The sequence below is a fragment of the Taeniopygia guttata genome, chromosome 1 (assembly GCF_048771995.1).
Source record: "Taeniopygia guttata chromosome 1, bTaeGut7.mat, whole genome shotgun sequence".
In the NCBI taxonomy this organism is placed as follows: Eukaryota; Metazoa; Chordata; class Aves; order Passeriformes; family Estrildidae; genus Taeniopygia; species Taeniopygia guttata.
The window spans coordinates 8465151-8491098 of record NC_133024.1 but is presented as its reverse complement, the minus strand read 5'-3'; the positions used below and the strand labels follow the sequence as shown (position 1 = coordinate 8491098).

The 25948-nt window shown below is 37.0% G+C and overlaps 1 protein-coding gene across 3 annotated transcripts in view; it reads left to right on the top strand.

Annotated features, from left to right (window-relative positions):
- USP25 (ubiquitin specific peptidase 25) overlaps window positions 1-25319 on the top strand; it is an 88340-nt gene extending 63021 nt beyond the window's left edge. For 2 of the 3 annotated variants that reach the window (XM_030262523.4, XM_072923331.1), the window contains 13 exons: window positions 908-1116; window positions 1327-1397; window positions 4762-4990; window positions 6208-6405; window positions 7845-7984; window positions 10701-10814; window positions 12549-12644; window positions 15938-16116; window positions 16918-16996; window positions 18734-18813; window positions 23277-23400; window positions 24082-24277; window positions 24723-25319. In XM_030262523.4, the coding sequence (XP_030118383.3) occupies window positions 908-1116; window positions 1327-1397; window positions 4762-4990; window positions 6208-6405; window positions 7845-7984; window positions 10701-10814; window positions 12549-12644; window positions 15938-16116; window positions 16918-16996; window positions 18734-18813; window positions 23277-23400; window positions 24082-24277; window positions 24723-24895 (1888 nt within the window). In that variant the 3' untranslated portion in view covers window positions 24896-25319. The remainder of the gene's footprint in view (window positions 1-907; window positions 1117-1326; window positions 1398-4761; window positions 4991-6207; window positions 6406-7844; window positions 7985-10700; window positions 10815-12548; window positions 12645-15937; window positions 16117-16917; window positions 16997-18733; window positions 18814-23276; window positions 23401-24081; window positions 24278-24722) is intronic. The other variant, XM_030262598.4, reaches the window with a different exon arrangement.
- The last annotated feature ends 629 nt before the right edge of the window (window positions 25320-25948 follow it).

Below are 25948 nucleotides of genomic sequence, written 5' to 3'. Positions count from 1 at the left end.
GCAATCTCAAAAGTAATAAGCTGCTCAAACTCCTGTACAGGATGTTTGTTCTGTAGAAATGTAAGTACTGTGGCTTTTTTGTCCATCTGTAGAAACACCACAGCATGTTATATGGAGTGACAGTTTCTGCTCTTAAATTCTCAGAACTTTCTAAACTCCAAAAGAATCCAAGTTCCTTAGGCTGTATCATTTTTACACAAAGTAAAAATTCAGTGGCATGCAAGAAAGATCTTCAGATTCCTCTTGTGCAGTGTAATTATATAGAGGTGATCTTGTTGATGGGAGAGAAAAATCTATGACAAGTAGTTGTTTTTATTACCCTGCTGCTCTTGCAGAATTCTTCTAAGGAGGTTGCTTTGTAGTTCTTGCTAGAGTGGTTTGGAGCAAATTTAGATTGGTTGGTAGCACATTTCCAGTGTGGCATAAATATCAGAAGTCCCTTCATTATTACTGTTCAGCTAACATAAATTGTAGGTAGGACATTAGAAAAAGTATGTCTGCTAGGCATAAGACACATGAAGGAAGTTATGAAACTGAGAATTTGTGCTTATTGGATTTTATGGTCATTGGCCATAAGACAAGCTATTGTGATTTCTTTCTTTGCCATTTGGCTGTAAATGTTTCAAACCACAGTTATTTATGTGTGTGACGTGATTTAAAATTGTTCAGTAGTGTTTCACATAAAGCAAACTTTGTTGTTGTGCTAATATGTAGTACACCACAAAGCTTTCAGAATTTAAATACTAATTCCATATTTGTTATTGTAGTTACCTGTTCTGGATTGCACTTTAGGAAATTGTTACCTTTAAAACGCTCATTTTCAGATGAAAACTTATTTTATGGCGCAACTTTTAGTCTGTCTATGTGATGATTCAATTTTTATATTTCATGTTTTGAATGAATGCAGCACAATAGAGCAGCAGGGGCCTTCATCATCAGATGTCCCAAGCACATCTCCTGTACAAAGATCAGTAATACACAAACCATTCACACAATCACGGATTCCCCCTGACCTGCCGATGCATCCAGCACCAAGGCACATCACGGAGGAGGAGCTGTCTGTCCTGGAGGGCTGTTTGCATCGCTGGAGGACTGAAGTAGAGAATGACACAAGAGGTAATGCCATGCACTAGGGAATGCATTTGCTGTAGGAAAGGATTTGTGCAAGTAGGGGAAATCTTTCAGCCAAAGAGGTTTAGCATTTGGCTTGTAGTTAGATGTACCATGTGTGAAATGTGCCCATTTGGCTTTTTGTGTGATAAAGATGTAGTCGTGTGCAATTTTACAGCCTTGTGGAAGAGAGGTTATTTCTTCTTTGTCTTTCAGACTTACAAGAAAGTATATCTAGAATACATCGGACAATTGAATTGATGTACTCTGACAAAACAATGGTCCAAGTAAGTACAGTTTTGGCATGAGATAATTGAAAATAGATCCTTTTTGGCACTTCAAAAATTCTTAGATGCTTGAGAACAGAGCAAGTATACAATGATGTAGTGTTTTGAGACATTTCATGGCAAAGTCATAATAGATTTTGTAAGCCCTTTAGTTGTGCACAGTCAAATGAAAGACAGCATTACAATATTTTACATGTGGCATGCTTAAATTCAGGCAGCTATGATGAAAAGCCCAAATATGTTCTATCTCTGATCCCTAATTTTTACCTGAATGCAGAGTCTCACAACAAAATTTTCTTGCCTTGATTTGCCCATATTACTTATGGCTTTAAGATGATGAAGCATTAGACACAGGAAAATACTATTTACTTGGCTGCTTAGTGCCACTGTGTATTGCAACTTCCATTCTAATACATGGAAATTCAAGGCTCCTGATTTTGATTTGTAGTTAGTTCTAGTGAGTGGTTTTGTTGCTATTGGTTTGGGTTTTTTTTGGGTTTTTTTTTTTTTGTTTTTTTTTTTTTTAACTTTTTCTAGATTTTGTATCAGTCACAACTTTGATTATTAGTCTAAGCAATCTAGCAAATTCATATTCTGTTTTTAGAATGTTCTGCTATGGAATTGTGGCTCCTCTGCTGTTTCTTATGTTCACATGCTCATGTTCTCTCATTCTGAGAGGTTTTAAGGTTAAGGATTACTTCCTCTGTTACTTTCTGTTTGTAGAAAGAAATATTTTTGTTCCAAGTAAGATCTGTTCAGCTTTCAGTTTTTCTTGAGGTGTGTTTTCATTTTGTACATAGCTCCTAATAGTTACTGGCAGCTGAACTCTGATGTTAAGGACTTCAGGCAGATTTGCCTAGATGACTTTCTTGAAGCTTGCTACTAGCAGGCATTTTTTTTCCTTAATACTTAGAAATACTAAGAAAAAGGCCACAGGCTGCATGTCATCTAACAGTAAAAATAATTAATTTGGTAACTTGCATCTAAATAGACTGTGTTGGCTTAGGCGTTACAGGAAGAAATATCTCTGGATAGCAAAGGTACTAGTCAGCTGTCATTACAAAAGAAAAGAGATTACTTAGTAGAACACAAAGTAGGTGCTGAACCCATCTGAAATCACAGGCTGGAAGGAAAGCTGCCCTTCTGCAGCTCACCTGGTTTGTCCCTGTGGCTGTTTTGGCACAATAGGAAGGAGGCAGGTACACAGAGCTGTCTACTTTTCCCTCTTCCTCTGTCCCTGGCTGATTTAATACCTGGGTATTGCTCCATTCCCTGGGAACAGTTTCCCTCTGCAAAATACAATTGCAGGACTGCAATCTTGAAGTCAAGTTCTATGCACATAAAACTAGACACATTTTTAAGACAAACATATAATATTTGCAGGATTCTTCCTAGTGTGTTTATGAAATATTTGGTAAGCTCTTTGTCTTCTCCTTTTGTCCTTTTGGATTCTAAGGAGATACAGTAGTCCATAAAACCTTTGTCAAATTGTCATATGAAATGCATTCCCAAAATCTTTATTGTTTCATTCTCCTGAATGAACGTTTTATCAGTTGCTTATTTATTTCCTTACTTCTGTGAACTTGCTATTGGGAAAGAGTCACAACTGGTTTTTCTGTGGAAATTCATCTTGGATATAGCAGCTTTGACATACCTGTTCTGTAGCTACGTGTGATGGGGTTGGTGGAGATCCATTCCTGGTTTATGAATAGTATGTGTAAACTGAGAAGTTTAATGCCACATATGTTTGTGTTGCCTTGTGCTATTAATTACTGTTGATATAATGGCTTATCACAAGAGATGCCTGTTGGCACTGGACTCACCTGTCCCCTGGTCACAAATCTCTGTGGAGAACCTTCCTGAAAGCTCAGTGTGGGTGACTGACAGCTGATTTTCTTGGCTTGGAGGAAAGGGAGGGGGGCCCTCAAGCTGACCCAGTTCACTTGGTTTTAAGTAAAATGCTTTAAATTCAATGGGGATTTCTAGTTCCTGATTTTAGGGTAAGAAAATTTTGTTTTGACAAAGTCTAAAGAGACACCTTGCATATTAAATCAGGATCTGCATACATTTTTGTGCATATACAGAGGCTTGCAGTCATGTTTTAATAACAGATGTTAAAAACCCCAGAGCATTCAGATTAAAGGACTTGCCAGGATTTATTCTATGTATACTCCTTGTGTTTGGGAGATTTAGAGTGCAGGTTAGTCTCTGGAAAGACGAGCTGTTTGATTCCAGCTGCTGTGCAGTCACTCTGCTTTACAGTTCAAGGGGAGTTGCAAAATATCCAGCACTTGCATATAGCCTGGAAGAGATTGATCAGGTTAAAAATAACTTCAAGGAGTTTATCCAGTCAGAGTTATGTGTATATTTACAATTGTTGCAGTACTCAAACAATATTTGCAAAAAAATGCTGAGTACACCTTGCATTAAAGAGACTGTTTATCTTCAGTCCAGATTGTGACACCAGCTCAAGCTGGTTTGGGGGTTTTTCATCCCAGCTGAGCTTTTCATTGAGGCACACTGTGCACAGTAGAGAAGCTCAGCTTTCCCATTTATGTTGCAAGTGCTCTTCCAGCAGGTTAAAATTAACAGTCACTAAAAATGTGTAAGTAAGGAAGAACGCATTCTGCTTCTTTCTCTCTCCTTCAGACTCCCAATTACTTAGCTGGAAACTGTTTCCTGTTGTTCTTACTTGTTGGTTTACAGATGTAGCCTGGAATTAATTGTCCACTGGTCCTAGAAATTGCTATCGTCCTTTGCCTCAGGAGGAGGAGAGGACCTCTTCAGGTTTTCCATGCTTTATTTGTCTTTTCCTGATAGAGTTAAAACACTGGAAAACAGTTATATTCCTACTCTACTGTGGGAATTTTATTTTTGGGTAACTGAAGCAGATACTAATTTAAATAAATTCTTTTACTGTCACAAAAAGCACTGAGTTTATTACCTTGAATTTGCATGTGCTTTTCCAGACTTTTTGACAGGTTTGCCAGGTTGGAACTGAAGTAAATCATAGACAGTCAAGGCTGACATATTTGAGAGGTTTTTTTGGTAGTGAAGGTAGGAATATTAAGGAATTAAGTAAAGAGGATGAGTGGCAGTAAAGACAGCAGAGTACACATATATGTCATACACTAATATTTTTAAGATCTCCTGTAACTAGCAGTGGTAAGCAATGTAGTTCCTAATTTTTATGTTTAATGGATTCCTAGTTTTACTTGTTTTTCCTCTGTGTTATGTTTTGATCCCGATTAACTTAATTTCAGTTACTTTTATTTCATGTAACACTTATTGCTGGCATACAATAGGAACTAAATGCTATCAAGGAAGGTTTGACTTTTTTTGTTTCCTGTTTTGTTTTTTTAAGGTTCCTTATAGGTTGCATGCTGTCCTAGTTCATGAGGGTCAAGCGAATGCAGGACACTACTGGGCATATATTTATGACCACCACCAAAACAGATGGATGAAATATAATGACATTTCTGTGACAAAGTCAACTTGGGAAGAGTTGGAACGAGACTCTTTTGGTGGTTACAGGAATGCCAGTGCATATTGTTTAATGTATATCAATGACAAGGAGCAGTACTTGATACAAGGTAATGTTATCTACACAGATTCTACATGATATAGAATAGCTGAATACATTGGTAAAGCAAACTTCTTTCAGATGGATTTCCAGATTTTTGAAATGTTTTTAATAGTTATTGAAAGTTTTATTCCTGCTGTAACTGTTAGATAGTTTTTGTGGGTGGAACAATTGCTTATAGATCAATAAAATGCCTGTGTTTCGGCATTATTAGGATAAAAAAACCAAACTGCTTGTTAATTTGTAAATATTTTACAGAAGGGATTGCAGAATTTTGGAGGGTTTATCTCAAGATTGGAAGAGAAGTATGGAAATAGAGAAATGAGCCTTTTGACATTAAAATCCTCATGTAGCTCCTTTTTTCCCCATAAGCTTCAGAGCTCACTGGAGCGTGGAAATGTGAAAGCTTATGCAGTAAATTGAAATGTGAATAAATTAGCCCTACCAACTACACATCAAACCTAAGTAATACATGGGTTAGGAAATTTTTTTCAGGTCGTGTAGGAGTATGCAACTGTAAGGCTTTGTATGGAAATGATTAAAGAGAGGACAGTGATCCCTTAGCACAAAGTTTTTGACTATGGTTGACAGAGAGCTGTCTGTGAAGTGTCCAGAGATTCAGTAGAAGATCATGGAAAATATTCAGGTTCCTGTTTTTTCATAGGGCAGAAGGCTCAAGTGCTCATTTGTTCTGTTTTTAAATGAGAACCAGTGTCACCCTTGACATTCCTGGGTTGCCATGTTGGTGGTGCACTTGCAGCCATAGGGTGTTGGGGCTCTGTAGGCTGCCTGTGCCATTGCAATTAAATCTGAGGCCTGCTTACTGCAGGGCAATTACTGCTGGTGGATCCCCTGGGATGTAGGCTACCCCTGCAGAGAACATTCTCAAAGCAAAAGGAAGATTATTCAATTTAGGTAGTGTTCTTATCAGCTGGCTTTCTGAATTCCTGTAGGTCCACCCTCCCACTCTCCTTCCCCTTTTCTCTTGGGAAGTTTAGTTGTGTCCATCTCTCTGTGGCAGTAATACTGTCAGTCATGGGGATTTTGTGAGTATTCTCTGAAAGTTCACATAGAGAGCTCAACAGATAGTAAAACCAGTTAAAACTAATATAGTTTTGGGGGTTTGGTGCTACACTGTATATTTCTGGTAATTCACTTGAGGATATCTTTTGCTTTCTTTTGTCCTATTCTTTCTTTTTCTGAAACTTGTATTTCATGTTACCACAGAGGAGTTTAACAAAGAAACGGGGCAGATGCTTGTTGGAATGGACACGCTGCCTTCTGATCTAAGGGATTATGTCAAGGAAGACAATAAACGTTTTGAAAAAGAACTCGAAGAGTGGGATGCAGAACTTGCTCAGAAAGCACAGCAGGAGAAATTGTTATCTCAGATACCCAGGGCACCAGCACCCTCACCTGCTCCAGGTTAGCTGCTTCTACCTGTTTGGGAAGGGAGTAGGACCAAAAAACATTGGGGCTTGTATATATATTCTGCAACGTAACAAAGGAACAAAAGTTAATTTGTGTAATCTTGAATTACAGCTATTTACTTGGCCAAGGTAACTATACTTGAAGTTTAAGGCTGTTGGGGCAGTTTTTTGCATTTCATTTTTTATTTTAAAAAAACCCAATTATTCATTGGTTCTTCTGCCTTTTCCCTGCAAGTTGTCCCAAACTTATTTTTCCTTTTTTTTTCCCCCATAGAAACTGAGGCTTTTTAAGATAAGTCTCACCAGTCTGTTTTGAGGATTTGTTAGTCTGTAAATGATGTATTTCTTCTATTCAAGATGATTTAGTGTGAGACCTACATTCACATTTTAAATTAGACCATTTAGAAGCGCAGAATAATTTGTATTTAGTGCAGTGCATTGAATAAATTTAATGATGACAATAGTAAAGCCTACTTAAGAAATTACTGTGTGGAAATGAGGGTGTTAAAATTGTGGAAAAGATTCTGACCAGCAACTGCGAGGCCAGTGCTTGTAGGAACCCAGCTAATAAGGACCACTGGCAATCTGATTATAAACCAGAGCTGCCAGGTTTTTGGTACCATTCACCTTTTGCTCCATTGCAAAAGACTCTGTATATTATGTGGAAGATAGCATGATGAATTTTCTGTCCAGATGTTCCCATTGCTGTATTTGAGTCCCAAAGATTGAGCATACATTTCTCACAACTTTGTGTGTCTGCAAAATAAGTGTAAAAAGTGCAGTGATTTAATGGGATTGTTTGTTTAGCAAACTCTACAGAAAGTTGCTTATTTTGTTATGTTTTGAGTTCACAAACTTCGAGATTCATGCTATTTCTTTTGGTAGTAATGGAAAGTATGAATGTTTAGTCTGCCAAAATTTGGTTTCATGGTATAAGGAATATAAGACACTATTTATACTAATTAATTTATTGCTCTCAAGTGGAGGAGACAGAAATCTCCCTTAAGGCAGAAAAATACAAGGTGCTTATTATTTTACAAAGTAAAAGTAGATCTTGGACTCAAGTGGCTGGAGGTCATTCCGTATGTTGAGTCTGTATCCCACAGAAACTCCAGCTGGAATCTCACCTTTGTACTCGGTCATTCCTGGTAATTGTTTGAGTGATGAATACCCCTCACTCAAAAGCCTTAATGTGTCTATAGACAGACAGATCTATTGTTCCTAATATAAAATCAGAGATCCATTTGTAGGGAAGTGTTTAAAACTACCTGAGACACAGACTGGTGTAAAGTTGTATTTCTGAATTGTGTGACCTACCCTACATTTTCTGTGTGCTTACTTTATATATGAGACAGTGATCCAAATAATACTACTTAATTTAAAATTCATGCTTATGTTAACACTCAAAATTGTTGTCTTATTTCTGTCACTAAGTTCAAGCAGGAGAACCAGAGTATTTAGAGCAGCCATCAAGAACTGATATTTCAAAGCACTTAAAAGAAGATTCTGTACAAGCAATCAATAAAGCTTTAGCTGAACAAGAAGACAGAGGTCCAGAAGCTATAATGGATACGGTGAGGACATTTTGAAGCTTGAAATACTTCTTTTGCTTTTATTTTGCAAATTAAGATGATGCAAAATTGATAAATGGGTGTGAGTCTGGAAATTTTGAACTGACAATTGCTTTTTCTTCAGGGACTGTCCAACACTAAAGTCTATCTAGAAACTGTGTACAACGGTAATGGGTGTGGTGCAAAAAATTACTAAAGTGTTCTCTATGGGATTAAAGTCCTTGTCAGGAGTACAGCATATTGTTCAAATTAAAATCAGCTGTTTGTGCATTAAAAATGTTAGATTATTCCATGTATTTTTGAGGAGTGAACATCGACAGTCCATGTAAAAGACTTGAAAAATATTGCTCTAGACATTCAGAGTTTTATCTGGGAAATGTAAGTCTGTAATTGAGTTCCTTTGACAGACCTGTGGAAGTTAATGTAACATTCAAAAATAAGGGATTTTTCAACAGTATTCTGTAGCTTTAATGCAGATTTACACCTTGACAAAAATCTTTTTTTGTGATTCATAGGATACCTATATTAATTTAAAATTTCTATAATAATCAGTGTTGGGTGTTTGTTTTCAGTTTGTACAAAGTATACTAAGAGGAATGGAACATTAACTATTTTATGGGCTATTAATGAAACTAATATTTGACATTTTCTTGTTTTGGCAAATACTTTTTTCCTTCCCTATAAGTGTGTAGATAAATGAAGAAATGTGTTTGCCACAAAACTATGTGCCATTAAAACAATATATGCATCATCTGTCTTGGAACTATATCCATAAATGTACAATAGCTTCCTCAGGCATCCCTAGTAAGCACTAAGAATATGAACAGTATAGATCTGTGCAAAATGCTTCCTAAGATCAGGCGTGAATCCTCATAAAACAGAAGCAGTCTGACCTCAGATACCTTACAATCTTTGAAAATTATGTGGCAGCTTGTCGGCACCCTGTTGACCTGCTGTGTTTACCACCCTCCTGTGGTGTCAGGAAGGCAGGGAAGCACAGTTCCTTTGCTAAGCTGAAATTGAAGCTAACAGGGAAACTCATCAAACTCTGGATGAGAAGATACTCTGCCACTAAAGGCTGCTGCATATTGGCCTTTTTTGACTTCTCAGAACAGCTTAGTTACTTAGTTGAATACATGTTACTCCAGCTGAAAAGGTGGCTGTGAAGATATCAAAACACATGATAAAATGTCTTTCAAAAGGCTGTCCTCCTTCCAAGGTTTGTGGGCACCATCCCAGTGGGATGTGAAAGAATCTTAGACTTTTTTCAATGGATCAAGTGTTGTAGTTCAGGATAATGGCATGTGGCACAGTGGTCAGCCTTAGGACTTCACAGAACAGTGCTTGGGGAGCACCATCATCTGTTTAATGAGACAAAAGAAAAGAAACAAACCATGCAAACATTATTTAGAATAAACAAATGAACTTCAATTTCTAGTTAATCTGAAGGTACTCTGTTAACATTTAAAAGCTGTTCTCTGTATCTCCAAATTTCACTTATGCAGAACTGTGCTTCCTTCTCAGTGTATCAGCACGCTTTCAAATTGTTCTGCTTCCATATACATTCAGACATGCAGGCATATATTACATTACTTCCCTTTTTGTTTGTCCATTTATAAAAGAAGGAAAGCCAACATCAGGACATGCAACAGGATTGTAGGTTACTCACCCACCACATGTTCATTTTTTCCATTTTATGCCTTTTGTTCTTTTTTTCTGCCTTTTGATTGCACAGTCCTCCTTTCTATTTATACATTGTTGGGTGTAAGTAGATACTGTGTTATTGGAATAGTTGTTAAAAAGTGAGGCTATTGTTAAAATTGCAGAACAAGTAGCATAGCACTTGGTGATTGCTTGGATTAGAGTCAAGATTTAAGTTCTGCATATGTTACAAACTGCCTATTATTCAATGATAGACCATAGGAGCCAAGATTTGTCTCCATTGTTGTTTAAAACTTAGTTTAACATACTAAGAATTTTAGTGACTAGGAAAATCTTCTCCTGATTTTTAATTACTCTTCTAAAATAATAAACCAGCTTAATGTAATGCTCTTTTAAATGTTCTTTAAAATATCTTTATTTTTAAATTTTTAAAATTTAAAATATCTTTATTCTTTTTTTGTATTTTTTTCCTCCCAGAGCATTGGGAAATTTAGCTTTCAGTTTGTTTCTGTCCTTAAATGTGACTTCATCAGGTATTTCAGATAAGAAGTATCTGACTTGGCCTTCTTCAAGGCCAGACTGGATGGGTCCCTAAGCAACCTGATGTAGTGGGTGGCATCTTTAGGACTAGATGATCTTTGAGGTCCCTTCCTAAACTATTCTGATATTTTATGATATACTTAGTAATTTTGGGGTGAAGTGTACAAAAAATACTGGTTCACAGACTCATCCTTTACCAAGTGACTTATATTTGTAATGGACATTAGAGTTGTAATACTGGTATACTAAACTGTAAAGATAGAATTAGTGAATAAAGAACAAATGAAATAATTTAATAATTATGGCTTAATTTTAAAATGTACTGCTTAAAAAGTTATATCACTTATATTCTCTAACTAGATGCAGTTTCTGAATTTCTTCAAAATTTCAGCAGTGCACATTGTACTAGATCAGCCAGTCAGTTTGCATCTCTCCATAATTTTATTGTATTTTCTGATAATTACTGTGATTCTTCTTCTTTTCCCCAAAACATACTGATAATGGTTTTTTTCTGCAGAGCTCTGCTAATGCCCCAGCTCAAGCAGCTCCTACCCAGCGAGTGGTAGAGGTGGCGATCCCTGATGTAGGGACTTTTGTGATTGAGTCAGAGGAGGGGGGTTATGACGATGAGGTACCTCGGATTGCAGTTGTGTGCACCGCTCCTCCTCGGTGCTTCCTTCTGCTGCCTGATGAGAATTTGTGGCATGTTTGCACACTGTGACACCTAACAGACTTCTGCAAAACTAAATGCTTAGCGATTTGTGATCTTTAACAATGTCTTAGTGTGTTGTGAAATATGGAAGGAAAGCACTACAAACTCTTAATTGAGCACAGTTTGCATGCTACCATTTACACTGAAGGTGTATCTATCTCTTCAGCTGGGGAAGTTGAATGTTTGTGTTAGGCCAGGTAGCCTTCAAAATGCTGAAAGACTGCACACTGCTGCATTATTTAAAAGGTGACCAGACCCTGAGGAATGTTCTTAATGTTTGTGCTTTCTTGTCAGTCCAGGAAAGTCTGATCTCTTCTTTGCCAAGGTTAAAAGCTTTTCAGGCTTTGGGGTTTAAATTAGCCATGGAAATAATCAAAAGATCATATGGCTGGTAGAAGTGAATTTTGCAAATCTTAAAAATAATTCAGACTCATGGTGGTACATGTAATTGCTACTACTTGAGTGGTCTGTTGTTTTTCTGAGAGACATTGTGTTTTGCTGCCCAGTTTCAGCAGTAGAAAGCGACACTGCCAGTCATCAGTGCTTACCTTCATCATCACTGCTTACTCCACGTTTGTTTTGGGTGGGAATAGAGCTGGTGCAGCCCATATTCTCAGGGCTATGGACATGGGTTCTTGGGGAGTTTTAGCTTCCCTAGGCAAATTAATATTTCAGGTCATTCTGCCCTGGAAGTGTGATCAATTATAACTGGGAGGATGGGGTGGGGAATAAAATGGTTTAATCAGACTGAGGCTAGCTTCTCACAGATATGTAGTCTCCACCTTGAAAGAAATGAGGATTTAACCTCATATAATGACCTGCTTGTTTGTTTTCACTTTTCTCCCCACACCATTGTCTTTCTAGAGGATAACTTTCTCGCCTATTTCCCTATTTGTTTTGTGAGTGTATTCACTTTTAAAAAAGGTTTTTATGTGTGGGAGACTCGCAGGGAGTTTAAGATCCTTCATCGTTTGTTGCTGCGCCAGCGATACCTTGGGCAGGGAGGGAGTGTTTTCCTTTGCTTACAGAAAGGCTTTTCTGAGTAGCTTGGACGTATCAAATTGTGTGTAACTGATGTGAATAGCAGTGAGAGACGTCTTGTCTTCAGCTTGGTGTTTGCTAATTGTTTTGGGTTTGATGTTTATGAAATTGTAGATATTTCAGGGACTGATTGCATTTGCAGCAGTGAGTCTCTTATTTTGACTTTGAAATAGGCATAAAATATGGGTGGCTTTAGTGCAGTATATCTCAAGTGTGGTTGGATGATTTTTCTACTTTAAACTTTTTTCTTTTTTAATCCTTTGGTGGCCATGGGTAGCACTTACTCAGTATGCAGTTTCTGCTTGGTACTAATGCTGAACTGTGCATGTTCCTTTCCTGGGAAGTTTGGTCCATATAACTTTTTTGACACAGACCTTTTCCCTTTTTTTTTCTTTTTTGTAAGATTCCTTTAATGTTCCTATAGTAAAACTATATATACACATGCCATGATTTGATTGCAGAATATGCTCACCACATCTGTATTGAAATGTGCCATATCAACATATGCATGCATTAAGTTGCTTTTTCATCTTGCATGAGACTAAAAGCATATTGAATTTAGTCTTAAAATATTAATCATTCAAAACTTTTACCTTAAATCCCTTGTGGCAGGTCATGCTGACCCCGAACATGCAAGGTATTATCATGGCTATAGGTAAAGCCAGGAATGTTTATGACAGGTGTGGGCCAGAAGCAGGGTTCTTTAAGGTACAACTAACATTTTCAACTTTTTCTCTTCTGAATTTCCTGTAAGATATGCTACTCCCTCTACTCCTTTCTGTATATAGAATCTTTTCCAGCATTTATACATGCATGTCTATATCAGTCCCTCATTTAGATATTTATCCCTTGAAAAATACAGATATTTGCCGTGTTGATATCAGCAGCTCATATACCTTTCTGCATTTTACCTTTTTAATAATAGTCACTGAAACCTATGTGTGTGATTACACAATAGTGGTATATGTTTTTTTTTCTGCTGTTAGTAATAAAACCTGTGCTTTTGCTAGACTGTGTAACATCAGGATTTTTTTACCCAGGGACTTAGTAATTTGTTGTTTATTTCAAAGAGGTGCTATTGGTTTGTACTCCTTGAAATATTTTTAATGAATTTAAATTGCTTGCTTTTGTATAGCCACATGGGTGTCAATACTATTTAAGCAATGTTTTATTACTGGGAATTAGATATTAGGCTTTTTGTGGTGATTAGTCTTCACTGTGACACCAGATTTAAGAATGTGTTCATTTTCTTAAAAAAACTTCTGAGCACCTTTAGCTCGTGACCTTTTAAATTTTCAGGGTATTAGAAAGGGAGTTGCTTTGATGTGATGTAAAGTGTAAAATCATCTCAAATGCGATTTGGAGAGGAGAAATAAGTTTCTTTCTTGTCACTGAGTAGCAGTCTGTTTTTTAATTGTTATGGTGTACTTCCGCTAGAAGAAATTCTAAAAACCACAAAACCCCAAACAAGCAACAAATAAACAAAAAACCCCAACATCACCAACAAGCTCTACAACCCCTTGGTAAGGAAATTGAAACCTCAGTTGGTTTGTCTGTTTGTGTGGGTGTTTGAAGTGGATACTTAGAGAAGGGTTAGAACCATAATGTGTGTGCAGGGCTGTCTCTGTTAACTGTGCCTGATCGCAGGGAAGGGAGAGGCACCTGCCACAGCCTCTGTTCAGTGAAACTGGGTTTCTTTGGGATTCAGTGTTGGTTGCATTTTTTTTTTCAAATTTATTAATAAAAATATATACATTGTTTTTTAAGTTGAAAAAAAAATCCTCATTTGATCAAATCACTCCTTGATTTGAACCAGAAAGTTCAATTATACCTAATTATATGTTTTAATATGAAGGGTGTTTTGATACTTTTAAAACAGAAAATTACTTCAAAATAAAATTATATTTAATGCTTTAGAGTTATCAAAGCAATACTCAATTGAAATGATTTTCAGTCTTTAATTTTGAATCCTTAAACATTTAGGCTTCACGGGAGCAGAATGTCTTTAAGTGAGAAAATGTTTTGACATAAAATAGAAAACTTTCCTTACTAATTTTCTGTTGAATTGTGTTTGCAGTAGCTTAGAAGAGGTAAAACATGGTTCATTTTGAAGGAATACATTAGTATGAATGGATGCAGATTAAGTGGGGTTGTTTTGGGAACAAAATTTTTTATTCTGGGATGCATCAGATGAAATCTCACATTTTCCCATAACCTACTATAAAGGCTTCTGTGATGTCTTTTAATACTGTTGCTGTGTTCCTTTATGTGTTTGTTTTTGATAAAATTAGTGTTTTCAGAAAACTGGGGGGGTTCTATATCTTTGTTTTATTGTTACAGAGGTGAAACTCCTTTGTTGTGGGTCGTTGTTAATGCCAAGGTTTTATTCCCCCTCCAGACCTCAGGTTTAAGACATGACTAACATTCAAATATTTCTTGATCAGTGTTGTCTTAAAATCATTGGTTTTTAACCTTTATAGACAACTCCTTGCAGAATGTTTCCTTTAAGATCTTTATTTAATATCCTCAGTGAGAAAATGAAAAAATATAATACTTTTTTCTACAGTTCCTTTTTTTGCATAGAGATTGTTTAGAAATAGTGTTTTTTCCTTTTGTTAAAGATTTCTGAATCTGTAGAATACCACATTATTTTAAAATTATTATAAAAATACAAAGTTTTTGTTGCATTTTTCCCTACTTCTAAGTAATTATATGAAAAATTAAATATCTAATAGCAGTTTATTTTTGCTTCCTCAATAATCAAGATTTAATTTTTAGCCATGTTGACTTTCTAATGGTAGGACATCTGATGTAAGATAATAGAAACTCTGTGGCTTTTGGCATTTATAATGTTGTCCTAAACATCCAAAAGGATGTTTAATGATAATGCAAATCATGAGTATTAAAGATATTGATGCAGAACATTTTCCTAAGTTTTAAAGTTCTCCACATGCTCTGTGTTTAAACCTGTATAATTACTACACTACATGTTTAGTCGTGAAACAAAATGTGTTGTTAGGAGAGGATGTGAGCCCAAATTTCTGATCGATAAATGTCATGTATTACAACATAAAGGCATTTGAAATACTGAGCAGTGCTTGGTTTTTTTTTTTTTTTTTTTTTGTAACTGCTTTGATGCTTTATTTTGTGCATACGTTGTATTGAAGCTTTGATAATGTGTTAGGAAACCATCTGAATAACCTCCCTGTTTTCAGAGGGAATTTATAGAACGTGTATTAATTTCTTACCATTTTTCTATTTGTCTTGTTGCTCCTGTTCATATAGTTGCTGTGTAGTTTCAGTGAATAAAATCTAATGAACATATTAAATGATGTTCATTGAAACCTAATGTGCTGGCAAAACTGGAAAAGTAAATTATTCTGATGACCTCTAAAACGTCTCTAAAATATTCAGGGAATGCTGCATGCTGCCCTATAGGGCAGTGCTATTCATATGGAATTATTATTTTCTTCAGAAATCCTATCATTTGTTTTTCATTGAAGGGCATATTTCATTCCCACTTATTATTTTCCAAACCATACATGTTCACTAAACTTTCTCTAGGATATTTTTTATTCACGTCTTTGCATTTAACCATGTATTAGAGGTACTTTTTTACCTTCTGGAACTTCAGAAAATTTCTTAAGTTCAAGACTCTGAAATCTTACACTTGTCTTAGGCTTAAAGAAACCTCTCTAAGGATTGGATAAATCTTCTCTCAGGGAGACATAGCACAGGATTGGAACTGCTTTTCAAGGGAAGGTTTACCTGGGATTTTTGTCAGGCTTTAACTGGTGTGAGAAATTACCAAATTGACAATTTATCTGTGGTTTTGTTTGTTTTCTTTTTAAAAACATAGTTTAGACTTCTTAGAAGGGTGGTCTGTGGAACTGTTAAAAAATTTTATGGGCAAAATGCTGTGGCACATAAAGTATCTTGTGTCTGTGGTGTTTGAATTAGAAGCCAGAAGGAATAATGTCTTTTTTTTTTTAATTATGTAGGCAATTAAATTGGAATACACACGTCTGCTAAAATTAGCCCAGGAAGATCCACCACCTGAATGTGATTATCGTTTGCGTCATGCAATTGTTTACTTCATCCAAAACCAGGCACCAAAGAAGATAATTGAGAGGACATTACTGGAGCAGTTTGGAGATCACAATCTCAGCTTTGATGAAAGGTAATAAGATCTGCACATCTCATTTCCTGTGTTCATGAATGTTCTCTGATGTGTGGAAACACCCCTTCATATTTGGCTGGTGTGTTTGGCTTTATCCCCTAGTTAATAGCTTGCACACTTGCATTGTAAAACAGATTATAAAAATCCCTGTTAAGAGAGTAATCAAGAAGTTCAGTTTCTACTCATCTAAAATAAGTAGAAATGCTCAGTGTTGTTCATAATTTTGCACATAGATTTCTGTACCTTCTTTCACTGTGTTTTCTCACTGTCCTGAAAGCCAGCAGTAGAAAGCAAAGCTTTTCCAGCTGGTGAGTGACTGACTCGGGAGCAAGACAATGTCTCTCTTCCACTCGAAATTCTATCTACTTACTTATATAAATGGGTAAATTAAAAGTTAGAAAACAGTCTGATTTCAGTGTAGAAAATAATCTTCTAAACTTCTGCAAAGTAATTGTCACTGACAATTGAGTTTAGATAATCTTCTAAACTTCTGCAAAGTAATTGTCAGGGAGTTTCAAACTATTTGAAATTTAAAATTGAAAGAAAGACTAAGTAATGTGGCAATCTAGTGAAATAAAAGAAATAATCCTTTAAATAGCACAGGCCTCCATCATACATACTTCAAAAGTGTGCCCTTTCCTACTGATTATACCATGCGTAATAAAATGTACATTTTCCAAGGCATTTTCATACTGGTTTGCATAAGGCTGTAGCTCATATTGTTTGAGGCTCCTGTCTTTGTAAGGATGATACCCTCTGTGAATTCTCCGTAATATTTCATTTTTTGTTTTGCTTTTTAAGGTGTCGTAACATAATGAAGGTTGCTCAAGCCAAACTTGAAATGATAAAGCCAGATGAAGTAAACATGGAGGAATATGAGGTCAGTATTTCTTATGCTTTAAATTAAGTTGTAATGTGAAATAGGTATCAGTAAAGCTGAATTTTGTCCTCACAAATTTCTTCTCATCTCAGACTGAGAAATTAAAACTGGCTATTTATTTAAAGCCCATGTTTGTCTAAAGGTTGCTCTTGAGTTAAAGCTGTTTTTTTTCACATTTGTGAAATGTTTGAGCCATTAATAAGTGTCAGGTTGGAATTTGTCTGTGCTTTGTTAATGAGTCTTGACGTCACTAACAATATTTTGTAATTTATCACCACATGTGCCACATGGCTTTTTCTAGGCAGCTGGCAAGGAAGGAGGAGCGTGGTCTGTGCCCAGCCTTGCTCATCTTGAGAGCTGCATAGCACACACAGTCCCATTTGTGCTTCTCCTCCAGTTATCTCTGCAGCTATTCCCATTTTCTTATAAGCAGCAGATTCTTTGCTTTGCTGAGACCATGCATAACCAGCTTATGCATTTAATTCTTCCTCCTATGTTGTTTACAAAAACTTGGAAGGAAAGTGAGAGTGAATCTTGGACATGAAATAATAGTGACTAATAGTTCCTAAAATAGTTAATCTCACATTTAAAGCTAAGCCTGTAGCTGATTTTCCAGCATCAGTTTCAAGTCTGAGTAATACTGTTCATTAAGACCTCTTAAGAGTGGATATTTATTCACGGACAGATTCCAGTGCACCACCTATACCTCCTTGTTGTGTTGGTAGGTTCAACTTGATCAGGAGGGTAATGGGAATAATCTTTCCCTCACAGATACAATGAAAAATATTTTAATTTCTACTTCTTATTACCAAGTTAAAGACACTGCATTAGAGTGTGCCACCCTAGTCCCTGATAGGGAGGGACCCTCAGAGTAGCTTTTTAGTTACATTTTCTTGGCTAAGCGTTTTATCATTTTCTGAATGATGCTGCACAGAGAGAACAAATAATTCTGGACTCCACTCTGAAAAATGCCCCCTTTTTAGCTCCTGCAATAGGTAGTTGGGGCTTTCTTCATAGGTTGTGTCAGTCTGGTATAGCAAGTTGGCATTTTATGGATGCTTTCTCAAGCTCTTTCTGTTGAATCCACTAGTAGCTGTGTCTTATGGTATGCTGTCCCCTGTTTTTAGCTTTAATGGAAAATTGAAAGTCAGCACCTAACCCTCTGTAGAGAAAGGGTTCTTCCTCACCTTTCTCAGAGGGAGGGAGGGAGAAACCCTCTTTCTCACCTGGAGCATTTACCTGTAAAGTGAACCAGGAGTCACTTGGTATAAATTGTGATGCAGCAGCATCTCATCAGAGTTGTACTTGGGTTTTTTTAGCACTTCCCATGTAAAATGTTCAGGCTTTTTCTATGTCATTCTTGTATTGAAAATTAAGCTTAATATCTGGCATATGAAAAAGCTTTCCAACACTTCCTGAGTAATGTAGGGAAGAAAAAACAAGATGATGTATAATTTTACCTGTGGTTCTTCAGAGATGCTTTGTCTTCCTTTCAATTGGTAATAGGTTCTGTAAGAACAATCTCATCTAGAAATGTTTAAGACATTTAAGAATTTTCTTTTTATTGAGGGAGGGTGGATTCTGGTGGACTTTCCTCATATGCAAGCCTACTGCCATCCTTAGTACTTACTGTAACTGTTGGACGCTAAATTTAACTGGAGGGGGGTTTGTGTTTAAAAAAATTAAGTATATTCCATTTTTGTGGATGAAGTTCTATTTATCCTTTCTTACATGCAGAGATGGCATCAAGACTATAGACATTTCAGGGAAACAACCATGTTTCTCATGGTAGGATTGGAGTTTTTCCAAAAAAAGAGGTAAGTGGCAGTAAAGAACTCAAATGTAGTAGAATGATGTAAAGGCAAAATGTAATATTGAAGCTGTTTTCTAAATTAAGAAATGTCTAATGTATTCTTCATTTCAGATATGCATTTATTCAGTCTGCTAATGTCTTCAATTTTGCATCATCCTATTCTTAATTTCCATTTCCAATCTCTTATCAAGCCATGGGTTCTTTTCAGAGCACTCTCCACATGCCCCCCTATTCTTCCTTCTCTTCTATTCTTAAGTGCTCTATAGGTGTCTCTCAGCCATGAAAATCCTCCTTCTTTGGCACCACCTGTGCACATACATTTATCTGCTTTCATCAGCAGACAGAATTAGTGAAGTCAGTGAAATAGTTTTACCTTCTGCACTAGTCTGAGTCAAAACTCCACTTTAAAGGTCAGAAGAACAGAACATATTTGAGAAAAACTGTAATGCATAGCTGTCATAGTTGTAGCTGATTGTCCTTTACTCTATGGTGATTCATTCCCTTCTCTTTTTGAACCAAGTCAGAAATTGTGGCTGTCTAAAATGGGTGGCATTTACGTACTTGATTCAAACCAGCTCATATTTATTCTGATCTACACATGCAAAAAGGATGGTGATTACAGTATAAATGTAGTCAATCATTGATTTTTCATGTGTAAAACAATAGGTAGGGAAATTTGTAGTGGGAGTCAAATTTAATTATTTGTCTCTTTCTTGAGTAGTAAATTGCTCCATATTTCTCATATCTTCCCAAAAAAGAAAGGTCCCAAACAATACAGAAAAATTGATTGCAAAAGACACAGCCTTGCCTTTGTGACACGATGCATCTTTTTATACTGGCTAACACTATGAGCCCAGAGTCTTGGGTTGGTTTTGGGTTACCACCATGTAATAAGCAGTATATTTGCCAGTTATCTAAACTGAAACATACTGCAGTATTAGTCTTAAACAGTTTGTGTTCAAAGACTAGTCAGAAGATTGCCTGGCTTATTTGAAGCCTGGTGTTGCTTAATTCCTTAAAGAGGCAAAAATGTCACAGGCATTGGTTTATAGGACCCCCTTCATGTATCCTCTAAGATTACAGGCAAGGGTGAAACATCTTCAAGTTCTTTGGCATTGGGACTCCAGAGTGGCACCTTCAACTGTCAAATACCAATGTTTTCAATACATTACTTCTTGCCATAACATATTCTGCTTATGCCATGCAGGAGAGAGGGAAGTACAGGTTTCTGCTATGTGCTAAACAAAGTTCTCCACTATGTACAATAACTTGCAGAATTAGTGAGGTGTTTGTTAGAAAGCACCTTCATAGTTTAGAAAGCAAGCCTATCATCACCAATGTGATAATACTCACAGTTTAATATGGATCAGAAGTAAAAGGTACAATTTCAGAAGTGCTTCATGAAGTTTCTGATACAAAGATAGTAGGACTAAAGTATAGTTATTGGATGAGTGAGATCTGGCTATCCAATGACCTGTTCCAAAGGCGTCTTGTGCAAATACATACCTGTGTTTCAGCTTCAGGTTCCCAATAGAGATTTACTGAGGTTCCCACTTTTCACACTTGAGAGAACAATGGACACAAGACTAAACTGCTGATCCCTGTCCGTTCATTAACACTAAAATCATAAAAACACAACTTCAAAAATTTCATGAAAGGACAGACTTTCATAATAAAAATCTTCATTAGTAGGACTGTTTTGAGGCTTTTTCCCCCTGTGAACTCACCTCTCTGTTTACAATCCTTTCTTAGCTTCAGTAACACTAAGTGATAACCTAGCAGCACTTGATGTCTTGATGGAACCAAAGTTAACCTTTATTCAAGCAGTATTTATTTTTTTAATTGTAATGTGATGAACAAACACAAAAATTAACATTAAAGTAGTTAGTTTGGTGAATCTTTTTCATGGCTCCTTTCAGTGGTCACTTGTCATCCCTGATGGTGGGTGACAAGGCCCACTTTTCACTGCAGGTGGAGAATTAAGGGGTCTTTCAGGCAGATCTCTGACTGTGGTGAGGAGTAGTAACCTGCTCTGGCTGGGATGAACCCAGGCAGCTAATGAGCCATGGTAGGAGTTTTGCCTGCAGCTCACTCTTGTGGCAGCAACTTAAAAGTGTACAAACTGCATGCTTTACCAGTTGCCTTTTAAGTTTCTTGGATAGCTGGTACAGCTTTTCAGTTTTGACTGAAATTCCTTTTTCAAAGCAGTGCTAAAATTTTGTCATTTTGTGCTTTCTGTGTCTTTTCCAATGCCTCAAAGAATTTTTTGAGCAGCTTCAGCGATTTTAGGCTTGGGCTGCACACTCTGCAACTTATGTGCAGTTCATCTGTGAGAAGGCAAAAAGCCAACCATGTGCTGGGCTGATCCCAAACCCCGTGGGCAGCAGGGCAGGGAGGGGATTCTGCCCCGCTCTGCTCAGACCCCACCTGCAGGGCTGCATCAGCTCTGGGCTCCAGCACAGCAAGGACAGGGACCTGCTGGAGCCAGGCCAGAGGAGGCACCGAGGGGAGCAGAGGGATGGAGCACCTGCCCAGTCAAGACAGGATGATCAGTTGGGGCTGTTCAGCCTGAAGGAGGAGAAGGTTGCATGGAAACCTGAAAGCAACCTTTGAGTATCTGAAAGGAGCCTACAAAAGATGGAGAGAGGCATTTTACAAGAGTGTGGAGTGACAGGATAAGGGGGAATGGCTTCAAACTGGCAGAGAGGAGGTTTGAAGAAATTATTTACAGGATTTCAGGTGCAATGAAATTCTACAGGGTGGTGAGGCACTGGAACAGGATGCCCAGAGAAGCTGTGGCTGCCCCATCCTTGGAAGAATTCAAGACAAGGTTGGATGGGGCTTTGTGCAACCTAGTCTAGTGGAAGGTGTCCCCCTGCCCATGGCACAGGGGTTGGAACCACATGACCTTTGACCCAGGCCACCCTATGATTCTTCAGATGTGTTTGCTTATTTTACTGTAGTCCCATTGCTCAGGTCCAAGACACATAAGGCCTCTGAGCTTGGATATACAGTCGTGATAATGTAAAATAACTTACCTTGGTGTTAAATGGCACCACAGTTGTTTCAGGAAAGGGTCACACATAGGTGAGGGAAGAAGCAAGAAGAGAGTGACTGGAAATAAGGCCACTACCACCACTGAGTTTTAATTTGCATCAACAGAGCTGTTGACACTGTGGCGTCAACCTGCAGTTTCACAAATAACTGAGCTAGGAACAGAAGATCATCCTCTTCCTCTGGCTTTATTACCAGCAGTTTCTGTTCTTGTAATCATCTTTTCTTCCCCTGTCCGCCTACATTAAATTTCCATCTGTTTGGTCAGTTTTATTGGTGACCAGTGGTATGAAGAGTTTTCGTGGCTAGGAAAAATTGACTTCAAGTAGCCTTTACCCTTGTTTTTGTATTGTCTCATTGGGAGGTATGACCTTATATCTTGAGTTATTTACTTATTTACTTCAGAGAACTCTTGACTTGTATTCAGATATGCTCTGCATGTGCAGATAATTTTTATCCTTTTTCAGTAGCTTGGTAGTTTGATTTTGTTAGTTTCTACTTGACACATGAGCTCATACTCTCATCAGGAGGCAATGCACAGTTTCACATTCCTTTAACCACTCCCTTAGGAAATTTCTCATCCTAGATTTTTTTTTTTATTATTTGAGTAAAAATGAGATATCAAACTGCCTGTTTTTAGGGTAGCTACTGGAACTGCTTTCAGTGCTTGCCTGTCATAACTGGGTCTTTGTAAATCAGAGAATGAACCATTTCAGGTGTTTGCAGGACATGATGTGCAGCAGTATGAGGGGAGATTGTTCATCTGTGCATGAAGGGATCTCTGTCAATTACTAACTGATAGGTTCTTGGGTGCTCTCTTACTCCTTCTCTACCAATTAGCCTTGCATTTATCTTCTGCATTCTTATTAAAGACAGAAATATCAACAGTCTGACAGCACTTCTGCTGTTGAAATGCTCTGATGGCGTCTTCCATCATATTAGATTTCAAGTAACTTGGAAGAACTTTCAATTAGTGAAGCTTAAAATTCACAATTTTTGTTTTAGAAATAAGTTGACAGCTTTAAATCTTACTTGCTGAGGTGTAGAATGCTATCAAGATATTAATGGCAATGGAAACTCAAATCCAATGTCAGGAAAAATTAAGTTTTCATGGATACTAAAGGCCAATCTAAAGTTGTTTTTGAAGTAAGTGAAATGATACCCATTGGTTTCAGTGAGCTTTGGATCAGACATCATGTGTCATGATCTAATCTAATAATAAAATAATTTGTTCTAGTGTTTGTAAAAAACAAAATTGTATAGTTTAAAAAAAAAATCATGAAGAGATTGGTGGGAAGGGGTGGACTTGCCATCCAGCAAGGGGAGTTACCTGTCCTTGGAGGAACACAGTAGTTACCTTGAAGCAGGTGGTACCTGGATGTTGCACCTAATGCTTTTGTTTCTTCACTTCAGTTACATGGAAGCCTTGCTCTACCTTATCTATGCTTACCAGAATAACAAAGAACTCTTGTCCAAAGGCCCATACAGAGGGCACGACGAAGAGCTGATATCTCACTACAGACGAGAGTGTTTGCTAGTAAGTGAAGGGGGAACTATATGTCTCAAAATGTTGAGTTTGCTGTGTAGCTCTAAAAAAATTGTTTAATAGAAAAGTGTTGCCATCATGTACAACAAACCTCCCTGCATTACTAATTTAATGCTGAGGCTGTAAGAGGAAAAAAAGCAAAAGTAAAAAAGAAAACATTCCCCCCCCCACTCCTGTTTTTTGTGACTAGCCAATAATTTTCTTTATGATTATAGTGGGCTCACTGTTGTCATGTCTGGGCTAGGTGGAAGCAGTGGTTGATTCTTGGTGAGCAGACTCACCTTGCTGCCATGGTTTGATGAGGAGACAAATATTGGCAAAGGCATCAGCAATGGTGCCTTGCCTGAAACAAGAAATTTTTTCCTTGTTATGTCACTTTTAATAATAGTGAAAAAATAAAAGCAGGTGATAGAATCTCAGTCTTAACAAAGCAGCTGCAAAATTGGAGTTGGCAGGTATGAAATGAAGGGGCTTGAGGAATAGTACAAGTTCAAGTGGATTAGTACAGCATACGCAAAATTGAGTAAATGTTAAAATACAGCTGTGGCTAATACAAACTGCCAGATAATTCTGTAGGAAGACTGTGCTTTAAAACAAACTGATAATGATGCATGGTAGACTGTGAAATGCTGTATACTTAAAGACTTTCCTTTTTTGTGATGGTTTCTGAAGAAACTAAACGAACATGCTGCAGCACTCTTTGAATCAGGAGACGATCAGGAAGTAAATAATGGCCTGATCATAATGAACGAGCTTATTGTCCCCTGTTTGCCATTACTACTGGTGGATGAAATGGAAGAGAAAGATATTGTTGCTGTGGAAGATATGAGGAACCGTTGGTGTTCCTATCTTGGACAAGAAATGGAACGTAAGTCATTTATTATTAAGGTAAAAGGCCCTTGTGCACCTTTTTCATAAGTATGATGTTTTCAATATCTGGAATTAAACCTGTAACTTTTGTGCCTTGGTAATGTTTTTGAGCTACCCTGACTTTTGAATAGTTCTGTACACATTTAAATAAAAGCTTTTTCCATATGTTGCACTGGGGTAGCAGGCTGTAAAGGAAACATGCTTTTTGAATGGGAAAACATTTGTGGTGTTAGACTATGTAAAGGGGAATTTATATCAACACCTTACTAGGAATTTGTATGTCCTAGTTATTGCTTGGTAGGTCTAAAGAATCTGAATTATTCCAAGTGAAACTCCTCCTCTTCTACCCACTAATTTAAAAAAAAGTCAGCATTGGGCAGAAAAAGGACAATTCTACATGCGGACGTAAATGCTTATATTTGTTTTTCTGGTTTGATTTGCAGCCAACTTGCAAGAAAAACTGACAGATTTCCTGCCAAAACTGCTAGATTGTTCTACAGAGATTAAAGGTTTCAATGACCCGCCAAAGTTACCCTCCTACTCCACACATGAACTGTGTGAAAGATACGCCCGAATCATGTTGTCACTCAGTCGAACTCCAGCCGATGGAAGATAAATTCTGCTGACCTTCCTAAGCACATTGTATAAACTTCTTTAGTTCTTAAACCTTGCCTTCCTGTCACAGGGTTTGCTTGTTGCTGCTATAGTTTCTAACTTTTTTATTTTAATAACTGCAAAAGAGAAATGACTGTACAAACTTTAGCCAGACTGCAAACGATTAAAGCTGAGAATCGCATGGCGCTCAGTCGTTTCACCCAGAATTGATGCAACATGCAAGTCTGATCATTATGGCAAAACTGCTTTTTTGCCATTTATCTGTTACAGTATTACTTTGCTTTTATCTTAAGATCCTTTACTTTATCAACAGCTGTCTGGATCATTTTGTGACTGCAACTACTTTAAGTGTCCAGTGCTGTGTAAATACATGGTACTTGGTAGCTTGTAAATGAAAAGAAAGAATAAAGTTTTATTTATGGCTACTTCTGTGTTTGCAAGCAGATACCTTGTATATTATTGTAAAATACGGGTATTTTTAGAAGAGATACAGTATATTGGTGGGTTACTCAATTTTTTAGACGAGGTTCTTTAGGATTTATGGCCAGTTTCCTTTCAGGTACTCAGAGATTACTGTATGTGAATATATTGAAAAACTGTCACAGTATTATACACAATGGTTTTTTGTATATTCTTCACTGGTCTGTTTATACTGCACCTGAGCACTTTAGTGTGCATGTGAATGGCCATGCCAAGTCTTTTCTAATGATAGGGACTGGCTTCTGAAGCAAAACAATAATTGCACCTTTCTTCTATTCTTAAAAAAAAAAAACAAAGTAAAAAATTAAAATATTTTCAGTATAAATATATTACACCCTCTAAACAAAAGTTCTAAAAATTTATGTAAGTAAATAAAGATTTTAAGAAACTGAATTTATGAAGCTTAAAGATTAATCAATTTTTAATTGGTATTTGAGTCATGTAAGTGACCAGAAATAAAATCTTAATTTTAATTCTTTGCTTGAAATGGGTTGCTACTGTTGCAACAAAATATCTCAACAATCTTTTATCTGTCCTAATTAAATTTCTATTCGAAGTAAAAGAACATATCTAT